This window comes from Pieris rapae, chromosome 1 (genome assembly GCF_905147795.1).
Source record: "Pieris rapae chromosome 1, ilPieRapa1.1, whole genome shotgun sequence".
NCBI lineage: Eukaryota > Metazoa > Arthropoda > Insecta > Lepidoptera > Pieridae > Pieris > Pieris rapae.
Window position 1 is genome coordinate 11752879 of NC_059509.1, and position 14479 is coordinate 11767357.

Sequence of the window (14479 nt, forward strand, 5' to 3'; positions counted from 1 at the left end):
AGATAAGTGAATTTAAGCGGAAAGTGTATGTTCTATGACTCATTAGTTTATCATTGGGTTACAATATTTGAATTTATACAATTCAAAAATGAACAACGATAAATTAACATCTCTGTCTCGGAACTCTCAAAATATGTAAGAGTGTTTCTTCCAACTTCAATTTTGTTCCCTTTGGAGTAAAGAATCTTGGACTGTGAGGTTCAAGTGCATAGGCGCTAATCAAAGAGTTAAGTTGGCTGGTAGATAGTATCGGTGATAGTAGATAGTAGCTCTTCGCTCAACAAATAAGTATCGCAAAGCAGCGAGGAAATGCTACCAGCCTTCAAGAAACGCAGGGGCCAAACTTTTAAAATTTGTTTTACATTTTTAATTATTTTTATTTTTACTGTATGGATAGTAAATATTGTATATTTAATTGTTTTGTTTATTTCACGAATAAATGCCTATTTAGCCTTAAATATTGCTAATGAAGTTGTAATTGTATGTAGTAAACATACATTATTAGAGCAGCTATAAGCTACACAAATTCATCTGATACAAAGCGAGTTACGTGAGCGATTACCATCTAAGGGGGGTGTTGGGTGACGTCACGCACACCCCTGCTACTGGTGCCTGCTAGCCAAACCAATCCAACACAGCACTTCCATATAATAACCTATAATAGACTAGCTTCCCCACAAATTTTACGATTTAACCTTGGATAAGGAAATTTCTTCCAATGGGAACTATTTAATTGAAAGGTTTCAGTATTGTCTAAATATACTACGTATTATAACTTAAATTGATGCGGCTGAAAAAGCAAAAGTTGGCAAATATAGGGGTCTAGACTTCGAATGTTATTTTTCCATTCGGTGTAGAGGCCTTTGGTCCGTAGGGTCCTAGCGCTATAAGGGTTGTTAGGGAAATATCAAAAAGGTTAGTCAACATCACAGGAGACCGAAGAGCTGGCTGGTACCTCGGACAAAACCAGTATCTTAGGTACCTTGCCTAACTAAAATATATTATTAAAAGGAGTCCCTTCTTTTAATAATATATTTTAGTTATTACATTTTAAGGTTAGTTATTATATTTTGAATTATTTTTAAATATGCGTAATATGTTATTATTAAATTTATTGATTTTTTCGTTTTAATACATAGATGAGATAAAGAACTAATGCTGTTAGAAAAAAATACTTCTTGAAACTGTATTAATTGTAAGTTACATAAAATGTATATCGGGTGTCGATGTCAATCTTCAAGACCTCGTTTTTCTACAATAAATTTATGAAACGGTGACCTGGTTTTGTACAATAAGATTAGGTAGGTTATTGCGTGCCGCCCAAAGCCAGTTTTGTCCGAATGGGCAGTGGGCGGCCACAGGCTCTACGAGGGTTCCACGGTCAACATTCAGTCGAAGCTTCGCGCCCTCCGCGCCCGCTCGTCGGAGCTTACATGCTTTCATAACTACACGTTACTCTATGGCGATCGACCACTAACCCTTATGGACAAATTTAAACCCGGAAGCCGGGGTGAACCCACCATCCCCAGTATACTTAAGAAACCAAAAGTCCAGAGTAATAGCGATCTCTTTGACAAAAGCTCTAAAATAAAACGTGAAAATGTTACGAACAGAAATGATGTGAACCTTCCACTCACTCAGGGTTGTACACCTTTGATGTATGCGTGTCAACAGGCTGATTATAAGACTGTGGTCGATATACTTAACAGAGATGTAAGTTATTTAGAGAATTTATATGTTAATATCGTTACTTATAGGAAATCGTATTACTGTGCAGATAAAAGAAAAATGTACAATGCAGAGGTTGCACTTAAAAACAAAGTGTTATTAGAGCACGCGATGTAACGCGGACCGGCCGCGGATTGCAAGAACGTCTTGTAAACAACCTATCAACCTGTCCTTAAATGTTTCCCCTCGTCATAATTGCAATTCCCTTTCAATAAAATTCTTCGGTTTTAGTATTAATTTTTTTAATACGAGCCATTTATTTGGTACAAATATCTCAACGTAGTATCAGTATTATTTCCCTTACTTTAACATGAAAATATAAGTTAAATATGTGTTTAACGTAGCTCGATGTCAGGACAACTGGGCGGTTAAATCAATCAATACAAAGCCGGTACTACAAAACCTGTCATTGTTCCCATAAACCGATACGATACGGTGAGAATAATTTATATGCCATGATTAAATTGTAATTATCAGTTGCAGTAAATGTCTCGCTGAGTTTATATGTAGTATAGGTTTTTAATTCTTTTAAGGGTCTGTTTCACAATGTCCGGATAAGTTCCAAATAAGCAATTTCTTACTTATTGGTACGATATTTTTGCGTTTCACGACTGTCAGATAGCGCTATTTGTCATGTAATACGTAGTAAGTATCTTATTGGGAACTTTTATCTTTCGAATAATTTATGTGTTGCATATTGGCACTATTTGGCACTTTATCAATATATCAGACAGATATTTAGTCGTATTTTATATTGTTCTTAGCCGTCATCGGTGCGCAAGCGTGATCGGGGATTAAGGTGCGCACTGCACTACTGCGCGTCAAGTGGGCAAACGAACCAAAGTGCGCGGGCGGCTTGTGCAGATCGCGTTCTTATGGCTGCGCCGACTTTGGCCAATGCTCGTGATGCAGACGGTCTCACACCACTTCACCTGGCAGTGGTACATGGAAATGTACCTCTTGTCCAAACTTTGCTGGCGGGAGGAGCTGATGTCAATGCGAAAGATGATGAGCATCACACTGTTGTTCATTGGGCTACAGGTAACTGGCGTACAATACCTGACCCTAATATTTGCACTTTTAGAGAGAGTAAAGAATCAGATTTCTGTATCTGTTTCATGATAATTTGTAAATCTCTTAGGCAAGCCGGTGTCGATATTTTGGGTCTAACAAATCGGTTTCCTGACGATGTTTTCCTTCACCCTTCATGTGCTGGAACGGTGAAGGAAAACATCCTTCTTCCACCGTTCGAGCGAATGTTAAAGGCGCACTTAAAAAGAAAGACCATTGGTGCACAGCCGGGGATCGAACCTACGACCATAGGAATGATAGTCGCAGGCTGAAGCCACTAGGCCAATACTTCTCTGTTCTTTAGGGCGAGTAAAATATACAATTATTAAATGCAACTTTTCGACGTAACTTAAATAAGTCATTAGTCAGGTAATAAACTATGATTCAACGTAATAGATATTCATCAATGCTAAGTAAACTATTGAATTGACAAGTAACTTTTATCACTTGTGTCGCAGATAGAGACTGTACGTATATACGAGCACCTTATTTTATATGAATCTTCAATTAAAGAAAACTTATTTTTTACCTAAATCACTCACGGTGGAGGATAATACAACTTTTTTTACAGCTATGATACTTTTTTGACATTCAACACCTTTTGTCTTCAGTCACCATGACCACGCACGCTGTAAAGCACGCGAAATGTCGGATAAATTTAAAATTATATTTAATTATTATAAGTTTATTTAATACATAGCTTCAATCCGGTATAAAAGTGTTTTCTTTAATGTGTAAAAGCTATGTTAATAATATGAATCTTCAATTTTCACAGTGCAATGGATTTATGACTTAAGGAAATACGCAACTTATAACGATATCTTGTGTTGTCTACGCTTCACTTATTTTCACTTATATCGTAAATAATATTACAAAATTAATATACATAATATCTCGAATCTAAGAAATTGAAAAGTAAGCTTTAAGTAATGATAAGATCTTTCAACACAGTTGTCGTGATTAAGAACATCAGCGGTCTAGCTTGCGCAGTTAACTCGTTATCTGTGGTGTCATGCCGACATTCTGAATTGACTTCCCATCATTTATCACTGATGGAAATCGCTTCTTTATATCTTGAAATGTAGTCAATTATTATTTAGGGACGATCTCTATCGAGACTTATAGTTCTAAAGTTATGTAATTCAATAGAGATTATGTACAATATAAAACCTTTAGAAATTTTTAAAACTGTTTCATTATACATAAAAAACGTGTCATATCTGCTATTGATGACCTTTACTGCTCAATCTACAAGCATTCCTTATGTTCTTATATTTAAAAATATTAAAAGATTTAATTAATTTTATTTTTATTGATAAAGTTTGCCAACGCTCGGCACACTGATACATTGGTAAAGACAAACACAAAATACAATTTTTAATGTGACAAGCACTTAGAGGCAAACATGACATTCATCTAGAGCAGATACAAATATTAAAATGATTCATGCTCGGCTAACGTAGGCGATTTGGTACTTATGGGAATGTCCAACATTATTGAGCGGTGAACAAGGTCGGGTCCTTGAACTCAAACCTAGCGGATAGCTAGGACTAGCTTTGTGCTAAGAACGACAGAGGTCAACATTAATGATATAACATTTGGGCTAAATCGTAGAACATTTGAAATAATGATTCGTTCGACCTTGTAATGTCGCAATCATTTGGGCAGTCTTGACCTATGAAATGTAATTTTAATAGAAAATGAGGCTAATATAAAGCCTATTATGAGTGGGGTGGGGTGTCCTTTGCCTATTTCAGGATAGTCTAGTGAGCAATGACGATGTGATAATGATATAGGGTTACCAATGCTGAATCTAGAAGTCTGGCTCCAAATAAATTGGTGAATTGTATCAGTCAAGAGGTCCAGTAAATTATTTATTGTTAAACTAAGTATTCTATTCAAGTTTCTTATGTCGCTCTTTTATGGACACTCCGATAAAAATTCTGCGCTGGGCCACTAAGAAAATACACGAGACAAAAAATTTCAAATTATAACAATTAGGTTGATTAGGAATATTTTGGTAGAGATTGTCTTCTTTAAAGGTTATCGAGAGCGATTAATTTTAAATCTTGACCCTTTTTAAATAATTTAATGTAATCCAGTACGTTGCTGGATCAATCTAATAGATAGCAAACGTCCAACCTTATATTGTAGCCTCATATTTCTCCATCAAATGTTTATTTTAGTAGATAATTGAGCCTCTGCCACATCTCCTTTAAAGACAAGAGTTTACTAACGATTTCACCGCATACGCAAGTGTTTTAATGCGGGCAACGAAATTTATATTGATTGGGTGACTTCTTCGTTTTTTGATATCTATTATTAAGCAGAGGCCGCCCCACGCTCTGTTCCTATTCTATTATATTCCCATAACCTAAATTATTTTATATGTAGTTTGTGGAGAAGTAGGAGCGTTAAGAGCGGTGCTTGCTGCGGGTGCGGACGCGGCAACACCGGACCAACATGGCGGCTACCCTCTACACTACGCTGCTCAGATGTGTGGAGCTCCGGCAGCTATTGACCATCAGGTATAATATTTTTGCGACATTTGACATTATTGATGATATAAATTCGATGAGTACTCTCTTTTTTTTCTAGTTATTTATTACGGACACAACTGTTCATGAAAGTCATTAAAAGCATCTTTGTATACTCATCTAATGCAATATTGTAAAATTTTGTTAAGAGCCGTGGTGCAGCTTTGGAAGTTTTAAGAGCTCTGGTAAAAGAAGGCGACGCTAGAGTGGATGTTAGAGATGCTGACGGACGCACACCCATGCTATGGGCTGCTTCAGCAGGCTCTGCCGCTGCTGTATTGGCTCTCCATCAAGCTGGCGCGAGAGTTGATGATGCTGACAGGTGAGAGGTCCTAGTAAATCAATACTGATCATTTTGTAGTTCTACATGTAAAATATGATATCTAAATTTATTAGAGCAGTTTTATTCATTTATATTTCCAACTGCCAAATAAAATAATAAATATTTTTAATTTATGTAAAATATGAAAACCAATTTTAGGGACGGTTTAACTGCGTTACACTGCGCAGCTGCAAGGGGGCATACAGAGGCATTAGAGACTTTGGTGGGTCTTTGTGGGGCAAGGGTAGACGTAGCAGACTCTCATGGCTGTACCCCCTTACATTACGCCGCAGCTCTTGGTCATGCTGATGCAACGGTTGCTTTACTTGAACACGGAGCTGATGCCCATCGACAGGATCGAAGAGGCCGCAGTCCTGCTCATACAGCTGCTGCTAAGGGGCAAATAGAAACTGTGCGGATACTTGGTGTGTATATTTTAATGTATGAACGTTTCGTAATAGTCTAAATTTAATGAAAAGTTCAAATTTTAGGATCTCGAGGTGCTAACTTATGGCTACGTAATTCCAAAGGAGACTTGCCTTTACATGAAGCAGTTGCATCTGGTCGTAGGGAGCTCGTTAAATGGCTATTAGATGGTCGACCGTCTCAAGTTAATGCTACAAATCATGAGGGCAGATCGCCTCTACATATTGCAGCTGCTACAGACAATGCTGATCTTTGTAGGTTGTTATTAGATCGTGGAGCAGAGGTTAATTTTGTAGCGAGGTCTTCGAAAAACGAGCCTATAACTCCTTTAGACTGTGCAACCATACGTGGCCATCGGTCTACGGCAAAATATATACAAATGCATGGTGGCCTTCCTGCTTCAAAACTACCAAATACTCAGATTATGATCGATAACACTCCGATTTCTAGTTTACCTACTCGGCGTGTAACAAGTACCAAAATTGATTTGAGAGATAAAATAAGAATAGAGAAACGTGAAGTTGTAGAACTTACTAGTCCATTGCAAGAAACGCGAAGATTTAGAAATGACAGTGATTTTAACTCTGATAGTTCATTAGACAATCGTTATAAAAGAAGCAAAAATGTAGGATATTCAGAGCGAAGAAATAAATTAGTTGAAAATAAACAAAAAAGTTTTAGTGATGGATATGATACCGAAATAGAAGCATGTTGTCATCATGGCCATCGGAAACAAAGAGCATCTAAAGGAACTAGATCACGTAAAAGCCGGTCCAGAAGTGAACCTTCGAAGCGCAGTCGATCTACTTCGAGACATCACCGAAGATATAAATCTAGCTCTGATGATTCATCAGAACTATCTAGTTGTCAAGAAGAAAAAAAGAAAAATAAACGACATAAAAAACGATACAAAAAAAGAACGCAATCCACTTCCGAAAGTAGCACAGAATCAAGTGAACGTCGTAGTACAAAGCGAAAAGGCAAAAAGACATCAATTCATATCGAAAACGACGAACAGATACAGAGTGTTAATATTATAAAGTACAAGGCGACAGGAAATGAGCAAAGTATTAAATCGCCAGAAAACATTGAACCAAGCGTCACATTTGACATTCCTTTAGAACCAACTGATACTGAAATGAAAAAAACCTTGCAATCAAGTAAAAGTAAGACATACAGTGAAACTGAAACCGATACCCTATCTCTAAAAACGAATATGGTAACAACTGAAGCACAAATACATATGGAACGAGAATCAAGCCAACATGGAAGTTCAGAATTAAAAGTAACTCTTGATTCGCTTAACAACGTTTCAATTGAAACATCTAACTTAAATATGTCACATAATGATATGGGGGACAGAGATGACAAACATACTGAACTAGAACATAAAAATATAGTGGACAAGCCATTTCAAGAAACCGTAGATAATACTTTACCTGAACAAGAGAAGGCTGATTCTGAACAAAAAAGTTTGGATGAAAAAGATTTAGGAGTAGATAAAACCGAAGTATCAGTAACTACTTCTAATGAAAAAAGTACAGAAAATTTACCTGATACAGAAACAAAGGATAGTGTGAAGTCTCCAACGGTCGAAGCTGTAGCTGAAGCATCTAAAGATGTACCTCATAAAAAGTCTTTCCAAGTATTGTCAGGACCTGAAAAATCTATGAGCAGTGATATGTCACAAGAAAAACTTGATTCAGATACTAAAAGTAAACAACCAGAATCTGAAGAAAAAAGCTCACCTAGTGTTTCGTTTTCAAATAAAGATGAAATAATAAAAATAGACGTTGATGACGAACAAAATAAAAAAGAACCACTTCCTAAGGATCAGTCATCTTTCAATCAAGATGATAGCCCTAATGTGTCTACAGAAGCAGAAAATGAAAAAAGTATGGAATTAAAACAAACAAGTGGGGGTGACAATATTCCAGTAGGCGATAAAGGGATAATATCCATTATTGAAGAGGTTCCAAATAATAAAAAACAAACAGTGGAACCAAGTGGGTCTGAAGAAACAAATTTTAATTTATCTCTTTCTGAGCCATCTTCGAAAATACATAAACCTTCAAAAAACGACGAAACTGGGAGTAGAAGAAACAGTATTTATGAAACAGAAAGTTATAAAGTATTATCTGAAACTGCTGGTGTAGTCGAGTCAAGCCCAGGAATTTTGAAAAAATCATTTGCCATCGATGAAACATTTTTTGATGACGATGAAGAAATACATGGAAAACTGTTACAAGGTTCCTTAGGAAGAATACCTAGCGTAAGTGACAATGAAATTTATTGTAGCCAATCAGAAGCCAATGGCAAACGTAAAAGGTTTCGGAAAAAAGGACGATCTCGAAGTCGTTTTACCATACGATCTAAAAGTGAAAATTCTGAAAGAGGCTACGAATCCAGCGGTGTCATGGACTCAGGGTTTGAACCGAGTCCAAGACCGATCCAACGTTGTATAATAAGTCCCAGACTGAACGCTTATTATCAACAGAGAAAATCAGCTGGAAAAATGCAAGGGAAACCCGATAGCAAAATCCCCGTAAGAAAACCAGGAGACAAAAACGCTGTAGATATGCGTTCAGTTACACAGAGGATACAAACTAATATGCGGAGGTTAGTTTTCCAATTTTTATAGCAGTAGTAGTTTATACGGAATATTAATTAAAACTCCTTGCAATTTGTTTGTATTAATAAAGGATTACTCTAAATTTTCAGGTACTACTGTGAGAGAAAAATATTTCAACATTTATTGGAACTTAAACGACTGCAGATAAGAACGAGTAAAGCAAATGAAGCAGTTTTGGTTAAACGGGCTATAGACGAATATAATAAGTCAAGTTTAGCACACGTAGGGTTGGGAAGCTACAGCAGCACTGAATACTCTTTCAGTAGTTTTGAAAAGTTTCTTTACCAAAATTTAAGAAAATTCCAGAAGAGTGGAAAAAAACATTTGGATAATTTACCGGAGAAACCAATTGATTTTGATTACGGGGAAAGTGAGTTGTACAAGATGAGCGCTATACCTGATAATCCATGCCTTTGCACAAGCAAAACACATCGATGCTATCATGCTGTTCATGCCTATACTGGTATTCCGTGTTCCGCTTATAGTAAGTACTTATAGCCTGTATTATACTTAGTTTTATAACAAATTTATTGATGACATTGTATTTGTTATTGTTCTTGTAGTTCCTTACAAGTGGAATCACCACACGATGCCCAAACCAGCCACGGCTAATGCGACAAAGTCCAAAGGATTTTTACCAAAAATTCACACGAAACCTTCAAGCTCTGGCAAAGCACACGTCACTCTGGAAGTGTCGCATGGAACTGAGAAGCAGCTGATCGCATTACCAGCCGAAAAATTAGATAAAAATAAGCGATACTACGTAACATTTACAGTGAAAGGATCCGAACCACCTTCAGATATTGACAGCGCATCTCCGAAGTCAGCTAAATTGAAAACTGCTCAAAGTGGCTAAATTTACGGATTTAATATTTGAATTTACTTTGAGGTACATTTTGACAAAGCAATAGAAAACTGTGATCGTTCTTTGAATCAAGCTCAAAACACTGCCTTCTTATTTGATCCATGAAATGAATGTTATTTCCATTGACCCAAATATATGGCGATCGTCCACAAACATATTTTTCTAATTGCTTAGATTTCAACGTATTTATATATTGCATGGCGTTGCGTAAGTGTATACTTGTCTTCCTGTGATATTCTTTAATTTGGCACAAAATAGTATGTCGTTTTCAATACTTCTTAAAAAAACCCTTCTTTGAAACTCTTGCTACCAGGATACATTTGTTATCATTTATTTATAATAGCATTGTTATCAGCTATTTATCCGGAATTATATATTGTTTTAATGTTATATCCGTTAGACGATATACTCAAGGGTTATATTAAACCTTGCAAAATGGCACGTACCTATATATTGTATATATAACTGTGCAGATTTCTGACGCACAGACAATTACTAATAATGGGAAATCCGAAATTCTTTGAGGTTTATTAACAATTTCCTCAATCATTAATTAAGTTTAATGCTAAATAAATGCATTGGGAAAACTGTAATCGGTAACTAGGCAAGTGAAATTCAAACATTATTTTTTTGGGTATTGAAAACGACTTTTAGAAAGTTGTTAGCACCAGAGTGAAAATACTCATCTAGTGGAATAAATGATGTATTTTGATAAGTGTTTCTTTAATCTTCGCCCTAACGTTTCTACCAACGAGATTATAATGAAACAAATGATAAGATCAAATTTTATTTCTAAACATTAAATAGTAAATAAAATTAAAATGCACATAATAGAGTAAATAACTAAACTCCTAGTAAAAGCGCCACTCCGGCCAGCGTCCAACGTGTCGGCTTATCTTTGGTCTTCAAATTAAAAGTCCACACGAAAGTTGGTCCACGCATACTGGAATGAAAGAGACATAAAATTTATTAAAAAACAAAATTTTAATAATATATTGTAATAGGCACATGTACAAACTCATACTATAGGGCACTCATTTTTTTTAAAACAAAAAACGTCTGTTTTTAGTTACGGTTCACTTGGTGATATATTAAAAATATTCAAATTCTTAAAAGAAAAGTTTTGAAAGGAATAGTAGGCATATCTGTTTGTTAACATCAAAAAGCTATAATAAATCCCGTTGATTTCATATATACTTTTTTACTGAATACAATCTAAAACAAGGTATATAAAACTTGAAAATTGTGGTTATTATTAATGTTACAATATCTGTCAGCGCGACAAATGTATATAAAATAATTATTCAATTTGTTTTTTGATCAGGCTTTTTGCTGATATGGAGTTTAACAGTTAGTTTGTTAATGACGTCACGTACTTACCGAATCTTATAAACAGGACACTCATACACGTTCTTTGTATCCTGTTTGTCCTGTGTTACCGCCTTTATGTATATCACCGGCACTATTGGGAACAGTTCCATCATACGGGACTCTACAATGCCACCAGTTGCTGTGTCCCAACGAGCTCCTTCCATATATAGGCCATGGATGTTTGCCCCCTCGCGGGGTGGCGCACTGAAATTATACATCACATGTATAGATGTACTTTTAAATAGAAAATACGAAAAAAGTTGTGGAATTGTTCTTAGGTAACATTAGCCCTACTTTTAAATAAAAGAAGTGCCTACGTCTGAATATACTCTCGGAGCAAAATGTACAGGCTTGGCTCGTACTACAACAATATTATTTTCAAATCGCGGAGATAAGAACATTGTATTAACATTATTAACACCATTTAACATTATATTATAAATTACATTTCAAATGATTCTTTTTTTAATTCCTTTTTTTTCTACAAAACCTGACAAGACAAAATACATATTTAACTGTTTAACAATTAATAAAAAATATAGTAGTTTTCAAAGGTGAAATACTTTGACCTTCATAGCCATTCACTACGGCATCAATATCTCAGAAGCAGAGTTGCATAGTTTAAAACACTTCTGAGAACCAGTATTAATAAATAACATTCTATCTATTGCGTATGCAATCCAATTTCCAATTTTATAATTATTTTCTATTTCGAAGGAAATACTAATTTGTTACTGCTAAACAAAGTCAAAGTCTTCGTGCCTCTTAAAATATTTCCTCAAATCCTTTTTGGTGAGGTGGAAAATATCAATATCCTCATAATTAGTAATAATAATAAAAATTAGTCCTAGTTAGATAAAACACGAAACATTGGGGAATCACGCAGATAATTCGTGTTCGTACGAGGCACGTGAAACAATTGTACGTATCTTGTTGATTCAATTAACAGAAAGTATTTTTTCTAACGCACTATAATAAAAAATTTTTCACCACCAGAAAAGTACTTAACAATTTTTGTTGTTTTTATATAAAGGTCGGTAGCCATACCGAATTATGAATTTACCTAAACATAGACTAGAGAATCACGAGAACTCACTTGAAATCTCCCCTGTACTTCTTGGTGACATCACAGTTGAGGCACATCTTGTCGAGGGGCCACTCGTTCTTTCGCGCCGTCTGCTGCATGATGGCGGTCAGGAAAGACTGCGGGTTAAAGAAGCCGGCCAGCCACACTGCCGGTGGTAGCTGCAAGGAATTTCTATAATTTATCATCTGTCTACTTGAGATCGTGGTTTCTTTCCGTTACAGGTTTAAATTTGCTTATTAAACAAACAAAACTAAAAAAATATAGTAGAAAGGTTTTTAAAAAAGTCATATTCTGCTCAAAAGGAACATCTAGTTTTGTTTTTTGTTATATTTCTTTTGGCGTGTTAGGGACAAATTATATGAGAGTAAATTTTTACTCACAAAAAACCGACACCGACCGACATTGTAGCTTTTTCTATTGTTAGTGTTAGTGTGTTGAATAAAAGATAAATATTTTATCTTTTAATATTATCTTGTTGCGCCAAAGAAGTATAACTTCAAAGCGTGTACATAAGTACAGACACGTTTTTATTTTGCTTCCAAATTTCTACTTTTGTTTGGTATATTATTATGACTAAATATAACGTAATTATCAATATCAATGAGCAGATGAAGCGTACATAAGAATCTGGAAACACTATTTAACTTGGACAATTATTTTTCTCTAGAAGATATTATAATGCGCCAAAATAAAAAAAATAAAAACTCAAAAAAAGCGAGAACTACTCACATTGAAGTCTCCAGACCAATTCTCAAGTTCGACGAGACGCAAACACAAATCAGAAAACCAAGCAGCCAGACCGAGAAGACTCGGGTAAGCCAGCTTAGTCCACGAATCAGGCACGTTGTCCATGAATAGTGACTCCATGAGCTTCTCCATGTCACTGCTAATTGTCAGTTCACCCTGTCGTAGTTATTACATTTTTTAAAGCTCTAAACTGAAACGTCTTTTTTTCATTACAATGATGTAACAGATCGCTATCGAACATCAGATACGACTTGTAGAAATTACGAGTGGTTTTGAATATGGACCCCGGACGGCATTTGACCCGATTGATCAATTCCCAAAAGAAATGTTTGGCCATATGCCCCAATGTATTCGTGACCTACCTTCAGCCCCAACTCGACTTCCTTCAAAGACCTCCGTATCTCTCCCATGAGCCTGTTCATCCGTTCGCACTCTTGCAGTGCCACAATTGTGAAAGGTGTCAGCTCTTCCACTTTTCCCATTAGCTCTTGCAAATTGAACGGTTCTGGTACTCTGTCCAAAATGTCATCTAGGATGTACCGGACCTAAGATATAAAAAAAATTAATAGATAATGATATTCTTCAACATACTTTAAAAAAAGGATGGCTTACAGAAATTTTAATTTTGAAAGTCGTCAGAACAGTGTCCGTCAGAAAAGACGGACAATTTTGGAAGTAAGACGATAAAAGTCGATTAAAAGTCGATAAAAGACGATAAAAGTCGATAAAAGACGATAAAAGTCGATTAAAAGTCGATAAAAGACGATAAAAGTCGATAAAAACGGTTCTCACCATTTCTTCCTTAGTTGCTCCACCACCAGCTTGAGCTCCAGCATCTCTCGGTTGCATTTCAAACACTACCTGTTAATCATTTATGAATTCTCATAAAATATTACATACACATTTATTTTTCATTTTTTTATGTTACAGAAGGCTCATCCGATATTTAGTGCTTGCGCTGCCGTAGAATTGGTACGCTATTTTCTTGACCCTAAGTCGAATTGGTTAGGAAAAATTTGTGGGCAACTAAATAGTATCGGACAGTGGTGGTGCGCGGCAAAAACTGTCTTAAAAACGCATCAGTATTATAATATAGAAAAGTATTAAATATTTAGTGGCCCAGATTGTTAAAGCTTCTACGTATTTATTTTAGAACTAAAATGTTTTTTAAAATAATAAACAAAATATATTACTTAATGAGATTAAACGTAAAATTTCATACATGTGACCCACGAAGTCCATTACTATTCAGACTGAAATACGATTGAATTTTCATACCTTGAACAATCTTTCTGAAACTGTGGTCAAATAACCGATCTCTGCGTTTGGATGCAGTCCATATAAATAGGGTGTCTCGTCTGGTAGGAAGTCGTCAATGTACTGATGGTAGCTCACATAGTCTGAATTGGGCGGAGATATAAAACCTTGGGCTAACTGACATTCGCCGTCGACCTAATCACAAAATATTTTCTAAATGTCTAATTATATAAATTCGGTGAAAAGTTTACTAAATAAGTATCCAACGCAAAAATATAAAACCTAACTTGTATTTAAAAAAAAAACAACTTTTTATTTAAATGGGGAAATCACAAAATATTAATTGCAGACACAATCAAATTTATCTTACCTAATCTCTGACCAATTACTTATACAACAACACCAAATGTTATTAAACAAAAACGAAGAGATAAAA

The 14479-nt window shown here is 35.5% G+C and overlaps 2 protein-coding genes across 2 annotated transcripts in view; one reads left to right on the forward strand and one right to left on the reverse strand.

Annotated features, from left to right (window-relative positions):
- The first annotated feature begins 1456 nt into the window (after positions 1 to 1456).
- Positions 1457 to 10296, forward strand: LOC110993102 (ankyrin repeat domain-containing protein 12). Its single transcript, XM_045630171.1, has 8 exons — positions 1457 to 1713; positions 2493 to 2769; positions 5194 to 5327; positions 5486 to 5658; positions 5818 to 6083; positions 6150 to 8703; positions 8806 to 9200; positions 9280 to 10296. Exons 1-8 carry the CDS (start codon positions 1483 to 1485, stop codon positions 9570 to 9572), a joined length of 4323 nt encoding a protein of 1440 aa, XP_045486127.1. The 5' UTR covers positions 1457 to 1482; the 3' UTR covers positions 9573 to 10296.
- A 113-nt stretch (positions 10297 to 10409) lies between these two features.
- Positions 10410 to 14479, reverse strand: part of LOC110993086 (dynein beta chain, ciliary) — a 54389-nt gene continuing 50319 nt past the window's right edge. Inside the window, exons 76-82 of the mRNA XM_045630944.1 lie at positions 14065 to 14238; positions 13579 to 13647; positions 13149 to 13331; positions 12769 to 12942; positions 12049 to 12197; positions 10962 to 11156; positions 10410 to 10524 (exon numbers count right to left, since the gene is read on the reverse strand). Coding sequence (XP_045486900.1) covers positions 10425 to 10524; positions 10962 to 11156; positions 12049 to 12197; positions 12769 to 12942; positions 13149 to 13331; positions 13579 to 13647; positions 14065 to 14238 — 1044 coding nt within the window. The 3' untranslated portion in view covers positions 10410 to 10424. The remainder of the gene's footprint in view (positions 10525 to 10961; positions 11157 to 12048; positions 12198 to 12768; positions 12943 to 13148; positions 13332 to 13578; positions 13648 to 14064; positions 14239 to 14479) is intronic.

What these genes read in the sequence shown, in the direction of transcription:
- LOC110993102 (XM_045630171.1), top strand. Translation starts at nt 1,483, where the DNA reads ATGGACAAATTTAAACCCGGAAGCCGGGGTGAACCCACCATCCCCAGT. An exon ending in CGGCAGCTATTGACCATCAG is followed by an intron (nt 5,328 to 5,485) that starts GTATAATATTTT and finishes AATTTTGTTAAG; the next exon opens with AGCCGTGGTGCAGCTTTGGA. An exon ending in TATTCCGTGTTCCGCTTATA is followed by an intron (nt 9,201 to 9,279) that starts GTAAGTACTTAT and finishes TTGTTCTTGTAG; the next exon opens with TTCCTTACAAGTGGAATCAC.